Below are 26,161 nucleotides of genomic sequence, written 5' to 3'. Positions count from 1 at the left end.
CCCTCAATCCTGGGATCATATACGAACTTTTTATTTGCACCAACAATCGAATATAGCGCCTTCGGCGTATCTTTTATAAAATATTTTGTTCGACTCTCCAGTTAATACTATTTATCTCCACTCATGCTTTAAATCCTCTATTAAAGATTCTTAAACAGTAATCTTATTGCCATCATTAAAATAGCCAGTCCTAATAACCATTATTACATCATCAAAACGAGTGTTGTAATGTTGCACTAAATTTCATTACAACACTCGTTTGGATGATGGTTATTAGAACATTGGGTGTAGTATTTATATTATGGGTGTAGATAAACTCTTGTATTGATAATGAGTTATTAAAACAGTCATGTGATACTATTATCACATTCCTCTACACTGCCAGGAACCCGCCGTACGGCGAGCACGTGAAGTGGCTGCTGCGCATCTCGGCGCGGCTGGGTGCGCAGTACCTGCACCAGTTCTGCGTGTGCGCCGTCAACTCCGTGGTGTCGCCGTTCGTGCTGTACGAGCTGTGCGTGGAGGCGGCGCACTGGCTGGCCCGCGGCGGCCCGCACCACGTCGTCATGACGCACCTGCGGGGCGCGCTGGCGCCGCTGGTGCACAAGTGTCAGCAGATGTGAGTACTGGCCCGCGACCCCGCCCTCGCTTAATATTAGCTGCTGACATAGGAGATTGGCGTTTAGTATGGTCGGAACATAAAGTCGATGTTTTTTATATACCATACTAGCCGTTCCCGTCCGCTACGTTGGACGAATTTTAAAAGGAAGGAACGTTGGAATTCGAAAAATAAGTAAGTAGCCATAAACCATCTAGGATAAATTTCGCATCGAATGGTGGTCATTTCATGTCGATACGATCAGTGGTTTAGGCGTGATTGAGCCTCAAACAATGACCATTTTTACTATATACCTTCACAAAAAAAAAGCATTCGGACGGGAATCAATATAATGTTTGAAGGCGATTTGGACTGCCCAATCGGAGTTGAATTTTTTCCCTTGCAAGAAGTTATCCAAATTTTGAGAAAAATGGTAATCTGTTGGAGCAAGGTCAGCGGACTACGGTGGATGTTTTAAACATTCCAATTGAAGTTTCTCTAATCTGGTAGCCGACTGTTTTGCAGTGTGTGATCTAGCGTTGTCCTGAAACAGCAGTGGCCTACGGCCATTGACTAGCCTCAGCTATTTAGCAGCTAGCTTTTCCATCATGGTTTGCAGTTGATGACAATACAGATCTACCGTAATCGTCTGGCCATATTTATGCCAATCTCATATGTAAGGACCTAATAGGTTTACTGCGTTACATTGAACATTGCACATGAAGCGTCATTACGTTTCTTCTAACTCATCCATGACGAGGAGTGTTCCCAAGAACTAATTAACCTGATTTACGCAATGCAACCTTATGTATTTTACATGTCCATTCCATCCACAATGCAGTGTTTAAGGAACAGTCCCATGAACGACACTTCCTCGAGCGGTGTTTTTACGTCGTATGATATGGTTTACTTTAAAAAAAGATTGTAGACCCTATAAGTGGATAGACCTATAACAACTACCCTATAACTGGACGCCTAAAGCTCACTATTCAAACCATTCTCATGTTCATTTGTCCACGAAAAAAAAAGGTTGCATCACATACAATTTGATGAAGAAATGTAAGAACGATTGAAAAAGAAACAGGAAAATTATCAAATTGGTTAGATCCTTGTACGTCTTGTCTAATTTTCGTGATCTAAATATCAATTAAATATAAAAATATAAAAGATGTATTAGGCGTTTTTCTACGGAAATATTCTTATATGAAATACAATATAATATACTGAAATCTGCATTTATCTGTGCCTAACTGACATGGCAGTAATGAGGATGTAAAATGTTTTTTTTTTTATAATTCCAATTGCAAATGTTATTTTAAAGGTACATTCAGTGCATACATCAAAAGCTGTATCATTTGACATCGGTTGAATACGAAGAGTTTGTGGCTATCGTCCTGTCAGCACGCAATGCTTTCCAACTCACTCCGGAAGGACACACACAGTTCAAAGAGTGGCTCGCCTCCTTGCGAAGGTATGTTTTATGCATAAATAATTGTATTTATTACATATAATTTTAACATAGTTATATTTTCTAGTATTTAACACATATTTTTTATCTTTGTAATGTCTCAATTAAAAAAAAAAAAACGTGTTAAGGAATTACACTTTTAGTGTCCTACTATTAAAGTTACTCCAAGTTTAAAATTACTTGTCCCTTTCATGTTATTCTGTAGCGACAGTGGTAAGATAAGTACAAAAAGTTTTAAACTTGGAATAACAATACAGCCCTGTGTTATATAATATGTAACGCGCTTGTGTTAAAATTTTGTTATAGTTAATTCTACGCGTTTTAATTCTTAAAACAGTGAATATGTTTTTATTTAATTTGATGATGCTAATTACAAAGTAACAGATCTGAACTTTGATGCTAATATTTGACTCAAGCATTATTTCACACCAGGTCCAAATCGTGCAAGAAGGACCTGTGGACTCAGCTGAACGTGGCGCTACAGACGAACGGCAAATGACGTCGGCCCGCGATAGTTTGCTTGCCGCGCAAACTGTCTCACTTTCGAACCACATACACACACGTACACTCGCACGTATTGAAACGCTCACACACGCACACGTGAGCGTCGCGCGTGCACAACACACGACTTCTGTAATAAAACAAGAGGACACCCAATTTAGTTAACATAAAGTTTGTACTTAATCGGCACACTGATTTTCTTGTTTAATAAAACGCACTTTGACCTTAAAAGAATTTCAAAATTGCAAAATTTTACAACATCCATTAATCGGATTGTCTAAAAAAATAGTTTTCATACGGTGTAAAACACCATGGTATGGTGTAATGGGCTAATTTCCGCAACTCGACGACTGCGCGCCTATTTTGCGTGTGTGGGAATATATTTGTTATTCCTGCCACCCCAATTCCTCCAGAAACCTTAGCAACCTCCTCTCCTTCCTAAAGACTTCTGGGACTGTGTTTGGGGTACCAAGATGTTGAGCCCGGTAAGTTGCTACACCTAGACAATGCAAAAAAATACCATATGTACTCTTGTTTTATTGCAGTAGAACTGAATCGCTCACTTATCAGATCTCATAATAATAATGGACACGTAGTCGTAACATTTGAAATAAAGTGTGCACTTATTAGAACAAAGTCATAAGAACAAGCTCATTATTTTAACTTTTGTTGTCGGTATTTTCTTAGAGACTATAATGCAAAAGTTATGACTGACATACGAGTAATTCCTTGTTAGCAGATCTTATAGAAATAGCACGCTCAATGACGTGAGAGTAATTCGATTGTTATGTATTCTGTTTGTCCGCAAATTTTGCAGGCAAATAATGTTTCTTAATTATCAATAATATTCACATTATAACATGTTATCTGTAATACACGTGATTAAGAGAAACGTGATCGAAACTATAAATAACTAGTTTATCACGCCATAATAATGAACATGTGAGAATAACATTTTTTATGACTTTTATTTCTAAACACTAGAAATTCCATACTTACTTGATCATTTATAACCAGTGATGTGCTGGTATGTAGATTAATAATTTTATTGTGTGTTTAATTTCAAATAGGACACGATTGGGTTTAAGTGGACATCGTAAGTAATTATATGTTGTGCAAGTTAAGCACAATTTTAAATTTATTAAAATGAAAACCTAGTTCATAATTCCTAATATAGACTCATTGTATTTTTAACAGCTTGAATTCTTAGTAACATATCCACATGTAACACATATTAATTTATTTTTTGCGTGTAGTATTTAGTAGTTATTAATAAATGTATTGAATTTTCTTGAGAAAACAGTTGAAGGTGTTCCAGAGAACATTTGTTGGTTGTGGAACGCGTGAGGATTAAATTAATAAATTTTCTCACACAATTAAACAGTATCAAAGAGTGAAAATTCAAAATAATTTTAATCTTTATCAATGCAATTAACTTTGTAGCTAACTAAGTTTTCATTTCTTTCGTAGAATAATTATAGAAGTTTGGCACCTTTTGCCGCGATCTCGAGATGTTATTATATTCGCAAAAGGTGTGGAATTTGTCGTTTAATATTCGTATATACAACAAATGCAAGGTCTATTATGAGTCATAGATTTGGTAGTATTTTTAAATTAGTACAGAGATTCCATTCCACAAAATAACATTTCTGGAAGTGTTGGCTCAATTCACACCGTAAGTCACCGAATTCGGGTGTACACGGAGCTCTGTCGTTGGTCATTTAGTTTAATTGAGAACGAGTTTCTCATTTTTTAAGACATAAGTGTAAGTTTTCATTTAACAATACTCATTTGAACGCGTCCATTAGTGAAATACGTTCGAAAGATCTCCACCGCGCGTCCATGAAGCGCTTAGATTCAATTTTGCTCATAGTGTACGGCTTAATTGCTTTTAGTCTATTTAATTAGCCTGCGGGCGTATCGAGCGTATTGGAGGTACAGATAAAAATATTGCTAAGAGAATTCGGTAAAGGTAATTTGGCAAGCGAAACGGCGCTGCTACGTTTCTATTGGCTGATCGTTTAGGAGTAAACATGGCCGTTACATTTACAACGTCCGCGCTCGTGGATACGGGCGCTACTACGAAGACTCGACAAGTATCTGTCTAGATGTATAGATATTAATAGTTATTTATGCAACTGTTGTGGTTCTTCTCGAACTCGGCTTCGCCTAATCATCAACAGTTGCATACAAGACTTTATCTACACCCATATTATGAATCCTCTATAAAAGATTCTGAAACAGTTCGCTTACTGCTAACATTAAATAAGCCAGTCCTAGTAACCATTACATCTTCCAAACGAGTGTTGTAATGTTGAACTGAATTTTATTACAACACTCGTTTGGGTGATGTAATGGTATAAGAACATTGGGTGTTTTAATGTTAGCAATTAGCTGTTGTAGAATCTGTAATAGAGGATTTAATGCATGGGTGTAGATAAGAATTATTACCCTGTTTTACATCGGCAGAAGTAGGCATAATTAGCGTCGATGTGACATTGAGAGACTTGGGGTAGTCCGCCACGAGTCGCGTCGTTAGATATGTTCGACAGATTGTAAATGACAGCCGTCGGTACACTATTTTTGATATTCTCTTGTCGAAATTTGCAATTCACGAGTGTTTTAATTAAGTATTAAGGTAATTGTTGTGTGAAGGTAGTAGATATGCGTTCGATTAATTATTATAGTAACTTTATTTACAAGTTTACACTACCTATATTATAATTATAAAGAATTGTATGGTCTCGTGTGACTTGAATTATTATAAATGCGGGCATTTTCCAGCACCGAGTCATTCCGATGTGCTTGTGTAGTACGTTATAGTTATATTCCAGAACGATTTCTAAATTTACTGAGTAGTTATTAAAATGTAGTTTAACGATCTTCCACAGTCGAAAGCAATACTTCTATATCATTATATTATACATAAGCTTATTGGCTTTTATCGGTATTAAATTTATAAATGGACAAATGTTACAATGTTTCTATGCATTGATGAGAATAATAATTTAGAAATTATCTAACGTTCGTAGATTCCTTTAAAATTCGATGAGATCTAGTTAAATATGATTAAAGTGAAAGGAAATGCTTACAAATAAATCAAGATAGTATTTTAAATGTTCAAGTCTATCCTCAGAATATTATTTATCTCGTATTGGAAGTAATCGATATTGCTTCGCTTTGTATCGTAGTGGGTAGTACACGCGAATGATTACCTATAGTTCACAGATGAGGGTATTTGGAGAAATTCGACATCGGAATGAATCGCTCTGCCGGTTTGCGTGTCGCGTAGTGTTAGTTCAATCTTTATTAAGTAGGTGTTTACGTGAATACGTGTGGATGTTACGGCATTCGTTAGTTAGTAAATTCTTAGAATGCTAGTTAGTATAAATTGTCGTTTGCAACGTGAAAGTTTATGGGAATACTTTATTCGATGTTCGTTCGTTAAATGGATTTTAAAATTTGTCGCCGTTATCGATCGATGAACATTGTTTTATAGAACCTTAGCACTACGTACATGATTGTCGGCGGACTGCAATATTGATAATTATTATAAAAAAAGTAACAAAAGTTATTTTAACAGTTAAACGGCACTAAATTGCAAAAACCTTCTGTTCGACGGGTCTAAATGAAATAATCAATTTTGATGTTGTTTCATCTAATACATCATAATTTAATACCAATGACATCATATACGTAGTGTGATCTTTGTACGTTAATAATGCACTTTTGAGACTTAAATATATGTCAATAGCTCAGGGCACGTTCTAAAACTATATCGCTTAAGTATTATATGGCATAGCAAACATGAAATCAATGCCGAAACTCCGAAACTGTGTTCTATACGACACCTTCACAGTTCGGAGGTGTCTGCTGTTCAATACATTTCCTAATAGTGTTCGGAATTATGTTCCCAAATCTGAAGATTACTTTTAAATAGACACTGAATAGTCCAGGTTCCCAAATCTAAAGATTACTTTTAAATAGACACTGAATGTGGCACTCATAGTCCTTTCTGCTATATTACATGCCGTGTTCATATTAGAATATTATTAGAAAACAACCTTCTCATTTTTTTAGGATTATAACATTTGCTTTGGACAAAAGTGTTTGTCGACTTAAAAAATTATTCGGCTTATCAATTTGATTAGAAAATATGCCTAAGATAATAATAATAAAGTTTGACATGGTAAAGCTGATACGGGTGTGTTCAAATTACATTAAAATCAGGATGCAGCGCCCTTAGATAACCGAATGTGTTGGTACGCGTTACCCTCTCTTCTCGAAGCTTCGCTGCTCACAATGGCGGCCATTAAACATTTTCGGGGACAGTTATGAAGCTCGTAGAGATTGTGTTCACAGATAGTGAGCACCCACATTCACACAAGTCGTCGGCACACTCAAATTACTTTCCGCAATTACTTGCCGTCCAATATTATTTTGCGAATGTTTTCATATTTATAGTGTATTCCTTTGCAGTATCTTACGAACCTTCCTAAAGCCTAGCTCACGTATTGCTTCATATATTTACATTGTAACTCAGATTCATATTTATAACCATGCTCATATAGGCATTATTAACACTATCCATATTTCTAATTTATTATATCGTAAAGCGTGTTTTTCTCTATTCTTATAGCATTAAAGTGCTTTGACGTTTTGTCTCAAAGAACTATTTTTACACTTTAAAGTATATTTAAAAAGTAAAAAAAAATATATCGTTAGTTTCGTAATTGTAAGGCGTTAGTATGGAACATATTTTAATTAGTCGTTTAATGCATGTCATAGATTTAATTCGATCCAGTATAATAATGCAAGTTCTCGTGTTGTGGTATATTTGTGTTACAGTAAGTGATGATATGTTAAATCATATATAGCTGAAGGTTGTCCCGTATTCATAAATAATTCCTGTACGTCTGTATGTATTTAAAACATAAAAACACATCACAAATTAGTAGTACTTATTTTTTTTATCATTTAACAGCATATGTACGCACATGAATTGGATATTTTATCGTTTCGGCCCATTGGTTTTTCTTTTGGACTATTTTCTAGAATATTGTCACCGCGTATATTATTCATAACAATATTTAAGTATTTTCTCGCTATAATAATCGAGACTATTAGCCTACAATTGCAAGATTTTAAAATAAGGCCGTTAAACAACTTGCCCTACTTCCATACCGTAAAAGAGGTAACAAAATACGATTGATTATTGCAGTTCGATTATATATTCGTCTCAACTCACTAATGTAACTAAAATTCTACCCTATTGTACGTCTTAGGTTAGTCTATCTAAAATTTGATTTCATCGTCAGTTTTTACGGATTCATTAGCAATTTTAGCCATACACTCTATAATACAAGTTGATTGATAAATATTTGATTAGATATATTTTTATTAAAACTTTAAGATATTTGGCGTTTTTCTAAAAATTTACTCACACAGTTGTTTTAATGTAGGTTCTCGTGAAATTCTTTCGATTTATTCAATAAAATTACATTGCATGTTAAATTATTAACACTTTCGTGAGACATTATTGACTTTATTAATTTAAATCGGCTTTCCTCACGAAAAAATGTTGATTTAAGTACATATTATATTGCATGTTAGACTTTTCTAGCTTGGTTTTCAATTACGATAAATTTATGCCCCAATCTGTATGGAAGTAGATTGTTGTTTTTATAAATTAAATTGATTTTTTGTAATCATGAACGCAATAACTATACCAACATCACAAACGGACAGCGTCGCGTTGACACATTAGTTATGAATCGATGCAGAATTATTACGTCTTGGATTGTAGTTTAAAGTACACTTTGCTAAGTGTTGTTCTCCGCCTATTAAAATGTATAACCAGTATCAGTTGGAATGATATATTTAGTAGAATATGTGCGTTGTATAATAGTGTCGTGAATATGCGATGGACAGGTGGGAGAATGCAGTACACTTGTCCACTATCAATCGCTGCGATGTTCTTACACGCAGTTCCGTCTTAGTACAATTTTTCGTGCACGCGGATTGTGATACTGTCGCAAACTCAACGGTACATCAAATTCTGTTATGTCAAATTTTGGTAAACGAATGTACGTGCTGGCCTCAAAGGAAGCTTACGCCTGACTGTTTCGCTTGTATTTATAGCGGGCATGTTTCGTGTTGGCACGAAGTTGCACGAAAGACTGACAAGATTACAGCTTTGAGTCCGTATATAAGATTGTGCCGTCGAAAGAGTTTGTTTCTAGATATTCAATCGGTTTGTGCCCCTTAGTTATATTTACTTACTTTATTAAAATAGCACTAGTATTGCTCTTGCATCGCAAATGGTTGTAATTATAGTAAATGTATTATTAATAGTGAAATGATAGACTGTTACGCACGGTAATTGAACCATTGGCAAAGTTCATTGGGCCGCGAGCCGCGGGGATATCGACTAACACCTGAGTATAGCGACACACGCGAAAAAAGCGCCTGCGGTGCGTCTTGTTTTCATCTAGAATTCTCTTATCTGCACCCTCAGGTTTTTTGATCCGACTGCGCGACGCAAAAATTGTGTTTATCCGTCTATCTGTTATTATTTTTGTGTATGTGAGTCATCGGTCCGACTTCGATGATTCTTATTTGAGTAACTTAATTTATTTTATCAATAACTGTTATTAACAATATGACAGTCGTATATTTATATATTATTACAAGAATTTTGTATTTACGGCAGCTTTATGAGATATGGTTTACACAGCAACGGAAAACACTTTTTGTGATCACTCCAGTATTCCAGAGATTGTCTCAATAATTAATCCGTGATCCGTGATGAAGTTTATTGTTGTTTCTTTAATGCACAGCTAGCGACATAATTTACTTGATCACTGCTTATGAACTGAGCGGCCTTCTGCAATACATTACATAATGGCGTGTACGGACGCACCGTCTCGCGTTCTTTCCGTTTGTGTGGCGCCGCACTTATGCCTCTATAACACAGGAACGATTTCACGCGTGTGACGTGCCTATTAGCGCGAGGCATGTCATCTGTCAAGTTCCCTGCGAGCTTCCTGCGCCTGTCATTGTCGTCTCTCATGCAAACGAACCGAACACTTTGTGATGACAAGTCGCGCTTCAGCTAGCGGTTGCATGCGATCCGCAATGATGTGTGAATTTCGATATTACATACATAATATTATAGTTGCAATATTCCCCACTTCTATCTATCTACGTTTCCACTTCGACTCGAAATATTTTGACGTCTAGATAATTTTATTAATAATTTTACGGTTACACTTAAGTCTTTTTGGCGAGATATTTAAAATAACATTATTTAATTATTCAATATACTTATTCTATATTTAAAATTGTTTGTTTCATTTTTTTCATTCAAACCCAAATCCTTCTACTTATTTTTTAATAATTTGTATTATGTATTTATTAGAATGATACATCGGGTGAGCAGATGGCCTACTTGATATTAAACATGTTGTTGCCCTTAACAGTGATATTATCTCGTATCTAAGTCAGTGCGATGCAAGCTGTCCTGCGATTGATACCCTGAGAGTTTAAGAGTGTCAATCAGCATCCGGAAGACGTCCACTGCTGGACAAAGGCCTTCCCCAAAGATTTCCACGACGACCCGTCCTGCTCTGCCTCATCCAACGTATTCCGGCGATCTTGACAAGATCGTCGGTCCATTTTGTGGGAGTCCTACTAACACTACGTCTTCCGGTACGTGGTCGCCATTCGAGGACCTTACTGCGCCAACGGCCGTCTGTCCGTCGGACTATGTGCACTGCCCACTGCCACTTCAGAGTGTCATAATATGTATAAATCAGCCCATACAATTATGCCATAGCCATATTGTAAGATAATTAATAACAATAACATGGCTGCACAGATTCAGATGAGAATTATTATAGATATACTAACGGTAAGTCGTCATTCGGATTTGTTTACTTCTTTAAAATCAATGGTTCAATAACATTCTGCTATCGAAGTGACACGTTCGATAACAACTATCCATTATAAACTTATTATTTATATTATTGTTTTGATTTTATTTCTGTAACTGCTTTAATCAAAAAGTTACATTACATTAGAAAATGAACATGATTGTCTAGGTGTCTTCTGTGACTTGCAAAAGTATATGTATAAGACAAATAAAATTTTGAAAACAAAATTTTATGAACGTTGCGGAAGTAGAACCCACGACCTCTGGCGTTCCGTGCCAGTGCTCTCCCATTTGAGCTAACCGTTCGAGTGACGTATCGTCATAAAATCTTGTATGCTTTGTTTAACTCCCAGGTGGTTTCATCTACAGGATCTACTTTACAGTTGATAACCTGCTCAACCCCAATATTTGCATATTAGGAAATTGTCTTGAGATGTCGTTCTTGTAAATCTAAACAATTAGTTATGTTTTTAAAGTGATAACCCTCACATCTAGGATTAATACACAAATAAATTATCCTAAATTAAATAAAGTGTATTAATCCTAGAAGTGAGGGTTATCACTTTAAAAACATAACAAATTTTTAAGAGTAGTAAGACCTTCAAATGTGTAGAACATAAAACCTTATTGGACATATGGCAACATAAGGACGTCTCAATAAAAATAATTAAATTATAGTTGAGTGACCGATTATAAACAGTTGTTACCAATAATGCAGTCTTCAAGTGCCGGTATTGTTACGGGCGTGCCGGCACTCTGGCTTACCTAACAGATCGGAGGTGGCTATCGAAACCAAGGGGAAGGCCTGGCAGTTAGCCTGGATATAGAGCGTAGGCCTTTGATTTTGTATGGCACAATATGCATGTGGCCCTCGACAACACTTCGCTTGCCTCGCCTAGTAACGGAATACTGGGTCTCGAAATGTCGAGCGAGTGCCAATTCCGCGGTCATTTGGAGGGAAAAGCCAAATTGGCTTCGAAGAAACTGGGCGTCATGAATAAAGCACGGCAATACTTCAAGCCGGCCCACATTCCAGCTCTCTACAAAGTGCAAGGCCGGCCATATATGGAGTACCTATTGCTGTCATCTCTGGTCTAGTGCACCCCAATATCAGCTCGATCCATTTGTCCGCGCGACACAGAGCAGTTCGAATTGCCGGGGACCTGCCGAGTGCTCTGTGAACGGCTTCACACTTGCCATTGTGTAGAATCGTCGCTTCATTGTGTGTCTTCTACCGCATTTATCACGGGGAGTGTTCCAAAGAGCTGGTTCACCTGTTTCCTGCCGCCGAATACTACCTTTGTACGACACGCCACAAATAAGGATTTCAATGATAGAGATAAAATTAAAATGTTATTGCAGGTTTCCTCACGATGTTGTTCTTTCACCGAAAAGCTAACGAATATATGATGAATGCTTTAAGATATTATGGACACTACAGACCATTCCCTCTCGCCTAAGAGAGGAGGTCTATGGCCATTAGTGGGACATATACAACGTGTAATTGAGTACGCTGAAAATCTCGAAGTTATTAAAATTAAACTGAGAATAATAAAAAAGAATTTGCCACGGGACCCAGATGGTATACTTACGCCACTGGAATGGCCGATAGCTATCGTCATAAAATCTTGTATGCTTTGTTTAACTCCCAGGTGGTTTCATCTACAGGATCTACTTTACAGTTGATAACCTGCTCAACCCCAATATTTGCATATTAGGAAATTGTCTTGAGATGTCGTTCTTGTAAATCTAAACAATTAGTTATGTTTTTAAAGTGATAACCCTCACATCTAGGATTAATACACAAATAAATTATCCTAAATTAAATAAAGTGTATTAATCCTAGAAGTGAGGGTTATCACTTTAAAAACATAACAAATTTTTAAGAGTAGTAAGACCTTCAAATGTGTAGAACATTTGAAGGTCTTACTACTTATTGGACATATGGCAACATAAGGACGTCTCAATAAAAATAATTAAATTATAGTTGAGTGACCGATTATAAACAGTTGTTACCAATAATGCAGTCTTCAAGTGCCGGTATTGTTACGGGCGTGCCGGCACTCTGGCTTACCTAACAGATCGGAGGTGGCTATCGAAACCAAGGGGAAGGCCTGGCAGTTAGCCTGGATATAGAGCGTAGGCCTTTGATTTTGTATGGCACAATATGCATGTGGCCCTCGACAACACTTCGCTTGCCTCGCCTAGTAACGGAATACTGGGTCTCGAAATGTCGAGCGAGTGCCAATTCCGCGGTCATTTGGAGGGAAAAGCCAAATTGGCTTCGAAGAAACTGGGCGTCATGAATAAAGCACGGCAATACTTCAAGCCGGCCCACATTCCAGCTCTCTACAAAGTGCAAGGCCGGCCATATATGGAGTACCTATTGCTGTCATCTCTGGTCTAGTGCACCCCAATATCAGCTCGATCCATTTGTCCGCGCGACACAGAGCAGTTCGAATTGCCGGGGACCTGCCGAGTGCTCTGTGAACGGCTTCACACTTGCCATTGTGTAGAATCGTCGCTTCATTGTGTGTCTTCTACCGCATTTATCACGGGGAGTGTTCCAAAGAGCTGGTTCACCTGATTCCTGCCGCCGAATACTACCTTTGCACGACACGCCACAAATAAGGATTTCAATGATAGAGATAAAATTAAAATGTTATTGCAGGTTTCCTCACGATGTTGTTCTTTCACCGAAAAGCTAACGAATATATGATGAATGCTTTAAGATATTATGGACACTACAGACCATTCCCTCTCGCCTAAGAGAGGAGGTCTATGGCCATTAGTGGGACATATACAACGTGTAATTGAGTACGCTGAAAATCTCGAAGTTATTAAAATTAAACTGAGAATAATAAAAAAGAATTTGCCACGGGACCCAGATGGTATAGTTACGCCACTGGAATGGCCGATAGCTTTTGACGTTCAATAAGTGATTTTGAAGTTCTGAATCCTATTTTAAATAAAAATATTGCAATTTGAATTTGACTTGCCCTGTTTTTATTTTTTTTTTATTATTTTATTTACTATACAGATATGCAGCTACAGAATCGTTAACAGAGATTAGGCTTTATTGCTCATCCCCCATAGCTAATAGCGTGATAATATGAAGCCTACATTTTTTCTCGGCCTCTTGTATATTCACGCAAAATTTTAATTGTTGGTGCTATTCAGTAGCTTTTTTACGTTTTGGCCGGACATACAGACAAACAACAAAAATCTTATAAAGATCTTTTTAGGCTTTAGGTATTGTTTGTAGATTACACTGAAAATATTAGTTTAATAAAATATCTGAAATCTTGCCGCATGTGGCTTTTGTGTCAAACCACTAGTAACGATATAATTGTGATGAAGTAAACGCTTGATAATTGTTACAAAAGGAGGCCTCATGTTTATCACGAGATCACCGCGTGGTCGTGCTCACTTCGTGTTGGAGGCACGGTTATTGTACCGTCAGCATGTACATCACTGTAACGACAACAAATAAATGGACATTAAATCCCACCATATTGGTTCTACCTAAGTTGTAAAATCATAAAAGTCGTGTAATTTAGTTGTAGTGATATCGAATAATGCATTATTTATTGTAATAATATTGCGTTTTTGTTAGTGTTTGTCTTGTTGGTGGTAAATGAATAATGAAATTATACCTCTGCTTAATTTCTACTCGTTCTTATTTAGTACCTAAATTAAAAAGTAAAATAAATAGTTAGTAAGGCCCTATGGTGACTAGACTTTCTCATTAAAATTAACATTGATGGTAACTATTACAATATTGTGATATGAAATTTATATGACAAAGTCACGGAATAGGAAAACTAGTTTTTTCTGTTCTGTGGTCAAATTAATTAGAAACATGCAAATGTACAACGTAGAAATCATGCAGTGGAATCCAAAAGTGGGGTTAGTTGCATTGAATTTAAGAAAACAGATGAAAATGAGCACTAAAAATCGATAATAAAAGCGATAGTTTGGTGCTGGTTAACCGTACCTAATTATAACTATAACATTATTATTAATCTAACTAATCATTGCACTATTCATGCTGTGATAAGATAATGTTATTGTGTACAATACTAAGCTATGTTAATAGGATTGTTGGCTTAACGCATAGTCCCTTCTAACCGGATATAATTAAGGTTACTCGTTAAGTTTCCGCAGAAGATAATTTTTCAACTCGTAGAAGAAACCTTTATAATGTTTTTTTTTATGATATAAGGGATGAGACGAGCAAGACGTTCAGCTGATGGTAATTGATACGCCCTGCCCATTACAATGCAGTGCCGCTGGGGATTCTTGAAATACCCAATAATTCTGAGCAGCTCTACAACCGCGCTCGTCACCTTGAGACATAAGATGTTAAGTCTCACTTGCCCAGTAATTTCACTAGCTACGGCAAACCCCGCACGCACCCTTAAAACCGCAACAGTAATGCTTACACATTACTGCTTCACGGCAGAAATAGACGCCGTTGTGGTACCCATAATCTAGCCGTCATCCTGTGCAAAGGAGCCTCCCACTGGTAAAACCCATAACCCGTAAAAATGTACCCAGGTATCTACGTGCTTACCTCTGGCACGCAACTGCTCGGTGGTCGACTTGGTTTCGCTGGATCATATTAACCCATAAAATAATAAACAATGTTAGCTGACATGATTGCATACTGTCCAAAATATCTATAGGTACACAGAACAGCTGAGTTCTGTGTACCTATTTCATTAGATTGATACAATAAAGATCAGTGCGAAACTCCCTTGCACAGGATACCGGCTAGATTATCGGTACAACAACGGCGCCTATTTCTGCCGCGAAGCAGTAATGTGTAAACATTATTGTGTTTCGATTGAAGTACGCCGTAGCTAGTGGAATTGATAGGCAAATGAAACTTAACATCCAATGTCTCAAGGTAACAAGTGCAATTGTTTTGCCGCTCATCTCATTATAAACTCATTCCTTTTCATGCACGAGTTACAACGACATTGATAGTGTAGATACAGACTTATTTAATACGACGGTCATGATATTAAACAGCTCAATAGTTTTTTTCGAATAGCACCTAAATAAATAATATATAAAAGTTGAATATTTATCGCTCAATAAATTATCTTGTATAAACAACATAAGGTATGTTTTCTAAAGTTGAACTGCTGGCGATCTACCTCAAAATTGTTAGACTACGATCGATCGGCTCTGAAAGGCTTCAAGTATGATGAAGAAAGTGATTGAAGTGTGATGAAGGATTGTCGTCTAGGTAGTTAGTTTTGCGCAAAATATGCATTTTTTTAGTCAAGGTTAGTGTAGGTCTGCTCTTAAATGTCAATTAAAAAAACTCATAATTATTATTCAAAATTGCGAGTTTATTGGTTCTTACAAAACAAACCCGTTCTAAAGTTCTAAGCTTAACTAAATACTGACTAAGTATGTTGAAGCGTGACACTGCATGTTCTGAGCATACTTTTCATAAGATGGTACGTAATTACCGATTTTAGTTTATTATACCGGATTTTTTCTCGAGATCGACTCAAAAAGCACTCGCGATCGACCGTTTGAGCACCCCTGGTATAGAGTATATTAAGCAAAGAACAGAATGCATGTGAGTGTAGCATAAATATGTATGTAAGTACTATTAGACATAGGTAAGTACTTCCTTTACCGAGTTAAACATTATATATAGGTATCTAATGTTCGTAGTTCACCTGAACTCATTCATTGGTTTCTCTGTTACGCATTACCGCTGGGAATTGAGATATTTCGCGTTTCAAGGATATATGCGTCAAATTACTATGGATGCGACTTCACACTCGAGATGACAGGCTTCATGAGAAGTCATTGTTATTTTCATCAAATATCGTACTCATAATTTCTTATAGTATAATATCTACTATTCATTTTAATGCTATTATATTTTGCTACAGATTAAAAATACGTCATATTTTATTATTTGAAAAACTTTTTCTGAATACATTTATATCATAATCATAATGTTTTTTAATATATTGATAAAAATTAGGTTTTCGTCAGTTATTTTCATCAAAATTCCTTAACAACATGTTTACCTAAAAATTATGATCCTACGCCTAGTATTCGCACAACATAACGTAGGACGCATACCCACGCAACATCCCTCGAGGCAAAACTCAATACCGCGGGGTATATAGTACTTTTATACGGAGAACATTGAATTAATTCAATTAATATTCTTTCTTTAATATTTCTTTTTTGTTTGTAATTGTTCCTTTTTGTATTTCATCTAATTAGTGTAAGCACTGCCGTGCTAATTTGACAATATATAAATACTTAAATAAAAATAAAAAATACCAACCCACGTAAGTTCCTTCGGTGAACTTGTCCATATAAACTCTTGCGGGAAACAGCCACGCTATGAACTGCTCCTAACGTATCAAAGAATAGCACGATTTCACTCAAATGCAATAATTATCCTATGCAGAATTTAGCAGCGGCGTTTAAATCTTAATAATATGAAAATCAACCTAAGTTAAACCTAGATTTAAACGGGAAAGTAAACCTATTCCATATATTTATATTCTCAGTAATGCATCATCAATCAGAAGTTTATGTTAAAGCTGTATTACCCGATGACCTCCGATTAACACTAGATATTACTATCATTTATCGTGACCTATAAATAAATTACTTTATACATTCAAAATATTATTTGCATCTTGTTACTATGTTACATTAACTAACCTTTGCCATAACCATGATTGAATGATCGAATTTTTCATATATATTAGAGACAATGATCATATTTCAGCTGCTTTCGAATCTGAATTGCCAAAATGACAAAATTCTATATGTATCTATATACGGACTAGTAAAAAAAGATTTATGCTAGCTTTATGCTAGTGTGTGTGCGGTTACGGGGGATACCAGTTACACAATTTTTTCTCCCTTAAATAATCATATATCCACAAATACCTTTATATTATTGTTTTTACACTTTTTCACAACGCACGACGGCCATTTTTAAAATATTTTGTTGCGATGCAAACTGATCTGTCACAGACGATTGCAAATCTCATAATGGCGTCCGATCGGCTGTATTAGTGTAGGTGTATGCGTGGGGCTATGTATTTACACGTTTACCGGCTTGTTTTGGTGCCTCACTGTTATGTAAGGTGACAGGGAGTCCTTATTTTTTTACTCGTCCGTGAATGTATAATGCCGGTCTTTAATTTCAAATTTTTATAGTACAGTAAACAAGGATTTGTCACATTGTCATAAACAGCTTAATACTTTAATTCCTTCCTTGATACAATGATATGAACAAGATCACATAAATCCGCTATTGAAATTTCAGAAACAGGAAATGGTAAAATATAATCTCCGGTCGCCATTTTAGAATTGCAACAATATATAAATCAGCACCGGTGTGAAAAAACCCTTTGAAATAAAATTGAATTTCTTCTACTTCAATCGTTCAAAAGAAATCAAATTCAGTTTAATTAAAATACGTAATAAAATATAAAAATCTTAAAAAAATAATCAAATTTTGTACTTACCTCTTTTTGGGTTCATCCCACTCTGAAATAACAAATGTCACAGTAAAAACAGCATTTATCAAGTCAGACTTTGAAGTCAATTTTTGAACCGAATACCTACAAACTTTATAAAAATTTAAATTGGAAACTATATACATAAATTAGACACGACTATTGGAAACAATAATTGGAAGTTGGAACATACTGAAAAGTTGGTTTTAACGATTAACATATGATTAAATACAGGTTTTTTTTTAAATAATGTCTGTTACGTCCACGTGTCCTTATAATTGGTTCTAATCCTGTCTGTAAATCTTGTCATGTAACTCCACAGCTGAATATCTTAATGATCGGACAGCCTTGGACTAGATTGTGATTATTTTATAGCGATAGAAATGACTGTACAATATTGTATATTTTTCACCGCTCTTCGACAACACTTCCCTTAAAGCCTCGCCTAGTATCGGAATACTGGGTCTCGAAATCTCGAGCGATTGCCAATTTCGTGGTCATCTGGAAGGCAAAGCCAAATTGGCTTCAAAGAAACTGGGCGTCATTAATAGAGCACGGCAATACTTCAAGCCGGCCCACATACTAGCGCTCTACAAAGCGCAGGTCCGGCCACACATGGAGTATTGCTGTCATCTCTGGTCTGGCGCACCCCAATATCAGCTTGATCCATTTGACCGCGTGCAACGCAGAGCAGCTCGAATTGTCGGGGACCCAGTGCTCTGTGAACGGCTGGATCACTTGGCGTTGTGTAGAGACGTCGCTTCATTGTGTGTCTTCTACCGCATTTATCACGGGGAGTGTTCCGAAGAGCTGTTTAGGAATCAGGATTCCTGCCGCCGAATTCCACCTTCGCACGACACGCCACAAGTTAGGATATCATCCTCACCATCTGGATGTGTGGCGGTCCTCCACAGTGCGGTTTTCAAGGAGCTTTCTTCCACGTACTACAAAGCTGTGGAATGAGCTTCCTTGTGCGGTGTTTCAGGGACGATACGACACGGGTACCTTCAAAAAAAGCGCGTACACCTTCCTTAAAGGCCGGCAACGCTCCTGTGATTCCTCTGGTGTTGCAAGAGATTGTGGGCGGCGGTGATCACTTAACAACAGGTGACCCGTACGCTCGTTTGTCCTCCTATTCCATAAAAAAAATATATGTATATATTTTTATTGAAAAGAGCGCAAAAAAAGAATGCTGGGAGAGTTTCTTGCGCCGCTTCTTCTCTCCCAGAGCGCCATTTGTTTCCGAAGCGGTAATTGTATCTAGTATATTAGGAATGACATCAAAAAGAATTCTAAAGGAATCAATTTTGAGAAAATAAATGCCTTTTATGCCTTTTTATGTCCAATATTGTCCTATACTTATGCTACTTCTGTTGTAGGAACAGGATTTCTAGCATTTATAGTTTTTTTTTAAATTGACCCAAACAAACTCTGCTCGAGTGTACTAAACATGCTCAACAGGCTTAAGATTCGTGCAGCGACTTGGCCAATTCATGGTACGTATCCAAGCTACGTATATCAGCTTCCGTCGAGCAATACGGAGGAGCATTAAAGTAAAAATTTCGCATGTGTATCCCATGTACGGTACCACATAAGTTTCTACAATATCTGTTATATAGCAATGTATTGTGAAATCCCTGCTGTTACCATTTTGATGAACCATGTCGATGAACACATATATCATTTGTCTGTTCATCGATATGCCAGCCCGTGACGAACCGCCTCCAAAAGGAAACTTCTCAATGCAACTTTAAGCATATCCCTCTTCATCGACGATAGATTCATCTGGAACCATCTGCAGTCAGCAGCTCTTCAGACCAATTTAGGTGTTCACGCGCAAATCTTAAGCGAGTTTGTCTGTACGCATCAGAGAGCTTTAGTACATTTGGTGGACTATAAGGGATGATATTCTCTTTCTTTAGCCTTCTTCCTGTTCGTGCACTAATGTTTACTCCAAGCAATTCATTCAGTTCTGTTTCTATTCTTTAAATCTATAAATCGTTGGTTGATCCAAGCCTTGCTGCAGCAATGACACAACTCGTGCCACTTGTTCGGACGAAACAAGAGATAATAAGTTTTGGGTTACGCGTTCAGACCAAAATAAGTAGTGCCACAAAAAATGTGTAATGATAGCGTTATTAGAAATGATCAGTCTTGCTTTTTTACTATTAAGTAAAACGAAATAAATAAGGAATTAAAAGAAAAGATAAATAATATTGATCCGCCACTATATTTAAATTTCTATTCAGGAATAGTTTTCATATTCTGAAACATATCTAGAAGGGTTCTTTAAGTAGATACTTACAGCAAGCTCGTCACGTACCACAGCTGGCGCGGTCACATATCGTATGCGACGGAGACACCACCCCGCACCACATTTTCATATTATTTGCCAGCAATAAATAAAACCTTCGCAAAGTTTCGATCAACTTCTGTTCGGGTGTATAAACAATTGTCCTAATGAAGCTGGGTATAAGGAGATACACGTTTTGGTGTCTTTTTTTTTTTAAATATTAACAATTTTGGAATGGAAATTGCAGAAATTCCGATAGCAACCATATTATGAAATATCAAATAACAGCGGCTGCACCATTGACGTACAATAAACAACCAGACCTATTAAAGGGTCTAAAAAGGTCGTCAAAAATGTCCAAGTGGCGTTGTATAAACGACATTATCATATACTGATAACATTAAAACTTTCATTGTAATTAGAATCTTACTACGAGACTGTAATGTTCAAATTGTTGTTCTTGAGAGTTTGACTATGGTGCGAAAGAGACGGACGCGAACACGAGGAACAATATTTGTTTTAGCAATAGAAATGTAATTATTTAGCAAAACGATTAAAAACGTCAAGTTAGTCACACAATTTGTTACACTCCATCCTTTTTAAGTTTAGATATGCTGTTAATTGGACAGTTTTTCACTGAACACTTTGTCATTGCGTGGCGTTGTATTCAAAGCGCGGTCGAAACACAACTAAACAAAAACTCTGCCTAATTGACGCGTTGGCAGTGTTTTGCTTCAGACAATTTCTGTGAGTCTAGTTTCTTATTGTACCTACGTCAAAAGGCTACCCGCGAATTGTAGCGGTAAATTTCTTACGAGAATACGGGTGTTAACAATGTTTTGCTTGCGGAGCTCTTGTTACTACACTGAAATAAAAGTTTTTTTCTAGTTTTCTTTGCCTTTAATGCAGCCACAAATCTGGATTTACGCACTGTTTTCATGAGAAATTTATTTATAAGAAAAATTAAGATTCTGCCGCAAGTGTGAACATTTCTATTTCAAAGTGATTTTTGCATAATATTAAATTAAGAGTTTTCATCAAGTTTTCATTTCAATAATATTTTAATTGGTAACAAACGGTTGACGTAAGATTTTTTTTATATAAAAGTAAGGCTTGAAAATCAAATATGTCTTTGAAATACTTAATTTTGCTCACGCGCTGGTATAGGATCTATGTATAATATATATAAATAATGTGTATAATTAGATATATGTGATGTGTATGTTTCCACTTTTGTAGAGAAGCAGTTCGTCCATTTTTCAAGTTTTAACGAGAATAGGCCACACAATCTCAAGACAGGAAAATTTAATTATTTCCATTTAGTTCTAATGTTGGGTAGGGTGATTCTGTACGTACTTCTTTTATGAAATACACAATCTATTCATGAAGTTACTTAAATAAAACACTTTTAAAGGATTAAAACGCGTGTAATTGTAACGGTTTTACATTAGATGTTTGCGTAAAAGTTACATTTTTATTTTAGTTAACCCGACGTTTCAAGACCTTTCCAGATCTCGTTTTCAGGGGGACTGCAGATGAAGTGAGTCAAAGATAGTATTTGTCATAGTGGTCATTATGAAGTTTAGCGCCATTTATTTCCTCGGAGGTGGTATTTGCTGTACACAGATGGTTTTTGGCAAAATTTACTGAGAGTGTCCTCTTCTTTTTTTTTTCTACTACACATACCAAAAAAATGTGTAACACTCGCGTTAATCAAAGAAAATACTACTTAAATAAGTATAAATTGTGATAAATATAATTTTCACAAACATATTATACTTAAACAACAAAGTCAATGTATACATGGTATTTGCGTCAGATAGTTGTATATCATATAATATTTGTCGACATATCTATTCTAAGTGAGATAAACAGTTGTTGCATATCATTGAAATATTAACTAAGCAGATATCGGCGGAAAGTTACCGCGTTTCAAAATAAACATTTACTACTTTCTTATGTTGTGATTGCGGTTTGCTTGTTGGTACAGACTTGGAGAATATATTATTATTATACTTATTGCATAAACACCAGCGCAAAAGGTTGATGCGTTCCGTTGCGGATGCGGTGCATCAACGGTGCGGAAACCGTACGGCGCTTGGGCGATATATTTTATTCGTGTACTCAATAGCGATATATTTATAGTTTACAAAGAGGATGTAAATACTACGTCATAAGAGGTGCGACTGCCTAAGTAAAAATTGAAATTTAGTTTAGTATGAAACGTGCTTTCGACAAATTTGAAATAGTAGTAATTACAGTATGGCGATTGGTGACGTAGTATAATCCGGCTAAGTTTGAAAGCGACCAGTTGCTTATAGCGTAGTGGTTTTCGGCTATCTTCGTTTTTTGCAAGATTATAGTCGTCATCTGTCAATCTATCAATGACTGCACATTTCATGCAATCGCGTGAATCGCTTTTTTCTTACGGCCGTTTCCAACTTTCAGTCTATCTCTTACTTGAAATAAAAATCGTAACTATCGTTGACTTTTCTGTCCCAATAAATTTATCGACGGTAACTCACATTATACGTACACGCTGTCTGTCAATGGAACGAAGTATAGCTTACCAGCGATAGAAGTTTGTATCGAAATTGGAATTCACGCGTCCCAATATAAGGCGATAAGAATGACTTATCGGGTATATTGGGGCAGCTTCAGATTATTGACAGCTAATTACTGACAGTAGAAGGTAGTAATTTTAAATTATCTCTATCTGTAGATAGTATATTGGGAACGGCCGTTAGAGAGTTTCGCTAGGCTGATAGTTTACTGAAACGTGCGTCCGGCGCCGCGGCCGGTACGTTTCCGGTGTCACATACAATAATAATTGGAATATTATGTTATTTTATTATTTATATTGCCTTAAAGTACCGCGTTATGTGTAAGAATGTGACTTAGGCCGGGTTCTCATATAAGTAACTAATAACGGCGAAAGAAAACTGTGTAACGAAAGAGAAAGAGTATTTATAGGAGACGTGAGTGAAAGAGAAGAGAGTGAAGGAGAAGATCATTTGGGTGGCTTCCGCTCGCTTTCGCTCTTTTTATGACATCGATCTTTTAAAAGAGGCCTACCACTTCATGCAATCGCCCATTGCATGAGCAAACTAGCGTCATACCTCAATATCCACAAAAATTGGTTTCTTAGAGAGTCGATTACAACATTACGCAATGAAAATGAACCAACGAAAAAATACATTACAAAAAGAAAAATTTGAACGGAATTGAATATTTACGTATAATTTGAAATATCCAATAAAAATTTGGATGTTGCTTCCCAAAAATAAACTTTGGAGTTAAAAATCTCTGAATTTTCAGCGATTATTTTTTTTAAATTTAATTTAAAAAGAATTTAATAGAATTTGTTTTTCTAAAACTTAAACCAAACAATTATTCAATTTAATATGTATGTTTATAGTAAACAAAAGAAAACCAGTAAAATAAATGCCCATTTGCAGCTTAGCCACATGATCAACACAAATACTGTACTGTTAGTTGTAGCGTTTACAATCCTAGTCAGTCCGCGCCTTAAACCAACATTCTTACCTGATGTAATTCACATGCAAACTATAGAGCGTAAGGGGGTAGATAAAAATTATACTAGTAAAATAGATCATTCTTATCTACGAAAACTAATAATAAGTTATTAATTATAAGGAAATTATAAATTTTATTTGTCATTATTATCGCCTGTATTTATATCCGTAAACATAAACAATAAATGCATATTGCATCTGATTATATTTTCAATAAGATTATCTATTTGTAATATGTATCAGATCGCGATTTCCTTATTTAGATGTGACTTTGTGCGTCATTTGTTAACAAATGTTGTCTGTAAGACTGTGTCCATATCTGAAACATTGTTGAAGTGCCGAGGGTCGATTTTATAGCTACAGGTTTCGTCAAAGTGAAATATGTGAAACTAATTCGCATGTGTAATCACATTGATATTTTTTTTATGAAAATAAGGGACGAGACGAGCAGGACGTTCAGCTGATGGTAATTGATACGCCCTGCCCATTACAATGCAATACAGTGCCCCTTAGAAACCTTCTTCATTCTTGAGAAACCTAAAAATTCTGAGCGGTACTACAATTACACTCGTCACCCTGAGACATAAGATGTTAAGTCTCGTTAATTTCACTAGCTGCGGCGCCCTGCAGACCGAAACACAGTAATGCTTACACATCACTGTTTCCCGTTGGAAAATAGGGCCGTTGTGGTACCCATAATCTAGCTGTCATCCTGTCCAAAGGAGCCATTGGATCCACATATAGGTGCCACTGCGTTCGAACTGTTATATCCGAACACTGTTTGCCTTTGTGTTTTCATCAGCATTTGTCTTATCCCTTAGTCATCATTCGTAAGCATTCATTTACCCTCAGTCCGTCACTTATCTCATTCCTACTATTGGTCTTTTCTCATCCTCCAACGATGCGTGACACTTAAAATAGTCGATTTATTTTTAGTGTATATTAAAACCATTTTTTAAAAAGGCATTTTTCAAAACCCGTATTACATAACGCACGCTGTTTGCAATCTATGCATGCCTCCCCCGTGCCCTCCGCCAGTGAGACAATAATTTTCTACTTGTGCGCTTCAGGCCGAGTTCATACTACAACGACTGCGAAGAGAAATATGGAATGAGAGAAGGGAGACATTTATCTGGCTGTACCTACTGTTAAACAAGCAATTTTTATATATTTTGTAGTTATGTATAGAAATGTGTGTAAGCAGTTTGTTAAGATTTTTTTTTGTAAGAAACTTTACTTTTCTTACATACTTATGTATGTTCCATTTACAAATTCCTTCCTTATTTCCTTAGTGAAATAATGGCATTAATCATCTTATAGACAACGACCGACAAAACCTAAAAATATACCTATTACTATCCAAATAGTAACTAATTACGTAGGCAGTAGTTACTCTAATTTAATATTAATTGACTATCTCTTTTTTGAAATAACTGTAAGTGTGAATATTTTTGTAACATCACAATTCTGATCACAGCAAGTCAAGTTTACAAGTTTGTTTCCGAAGCGGTGGCAGTCTTAGAAATGTTACCAAAAACAATTGTAAAGGAATCAATTTTGAGAATAAAAATGCCTTTTTATGCCTTTACGACACAATATGACGTTCATTAATTACACACCAAACCACACTTAGTTGTTCAGCATAGCGTTTCAAATATCTCTTTGTTATCCATTGTATTAGAGGTAAGAATACAACAGATACTAATGGGTATAATATCGGTTTCCCCTTTTTTCGCTCGTTAATCGAGATCCGTTTCGTAATCAATGATCATTTCATGTTCTTTGAGTTTCGAATTCGGTTGTTGCGAACGTAAATTATTCTACGTAAAATCGAAACAACATCAATGTAAAGGCCTTGGTACGGACGTCATAGATTGCCCATTTCAGATTCGGTTTGTGAATCTCTTCAATGCTTGAATAAATCTGCAGCGAACTTTTGATTGGCTTGCCCAGCCTCACCATGGCCTGTGATATTTTTCGTTGATGTAGCCGAAGTTCGGCATTATCCATAATTACATTGTTTTGTTTATTATGATAACATAATCTGAAGTGAAAGGTTCTTAATTTGTTTGTGATGTGTTTTTGTAAGTATATTAGGGAAATTCGCGATTTTCCATCAACTGTTAACCGATTCTTTATACTTACACGAGCAGGATTTGGCCCTTCAAAAATTTTAACGTAAAAACTAGCCCGATGGGTGGAAAAATGGGTGTGTGATATTTTATATAGGTACCTAGGTTTCAAATTCCCAATATCACCGCCATTCGAGAATCGTGAGATGATGTTAATAAGATACCTATATTGTTTTAACT

General features: G+C 36.2%; 1 protein-coding gene across 3 annotated transcripts in view; it reads left to right on the top strand.

Annotated features, from left to right (window-relative positions):
- The window catches only part of LOC126967161 (zinc finger SWIM domain-containing protein 8 homolog), a 28,919-nt gene extending 25,398 nt beyond the window's left edge, over nucleotides 1-3,521 (top strand). For all 3 annotated transcript variants that reach the window (XM_050811619.1, XM_050811621.1, XM_050811622.1), the window contains exons 14-16: nucleotides 386-619; nucleotides 1,920-2,069; nucleotides 2,499-3,521. In XM_050811619.1, coding sequence (XP_050667576.1) covers nucleotides 386-619; nucleotides 1,920-2,069; nucleotides 2,499-2,565 — 451 coding nt within the window. In that variant the 3' untranslated portion in view covers nucleotides 2,566-3,521. The remainder of the gene's footprint in view (nucleotides 1-385; nucleotides 620-1,919; nucleotides 2,070-2,498) is intronic.
- The last annotated feature ends 22,640 nt before the right edge of the window (nucleotides 3,522-26,161 follow it).

This window comes from Leptidea sinapis, chromosome 12, assembly GCF_905404315.1.
Source record: "Leptidea sinapis chromosome 12, ilLepSina1.1, whole genome shotgun sequence".
In the NCBI taxonomy this organism is placed as follows: Eukaryota; Metazoa; Arthropoda; class Insecta; order Lepidoptera; family Pieridae; genus Leptidea; species Leptidea sinapis.
This window is presented reverse-complemented; position numbering and strand designations above follow the sequence as displayed.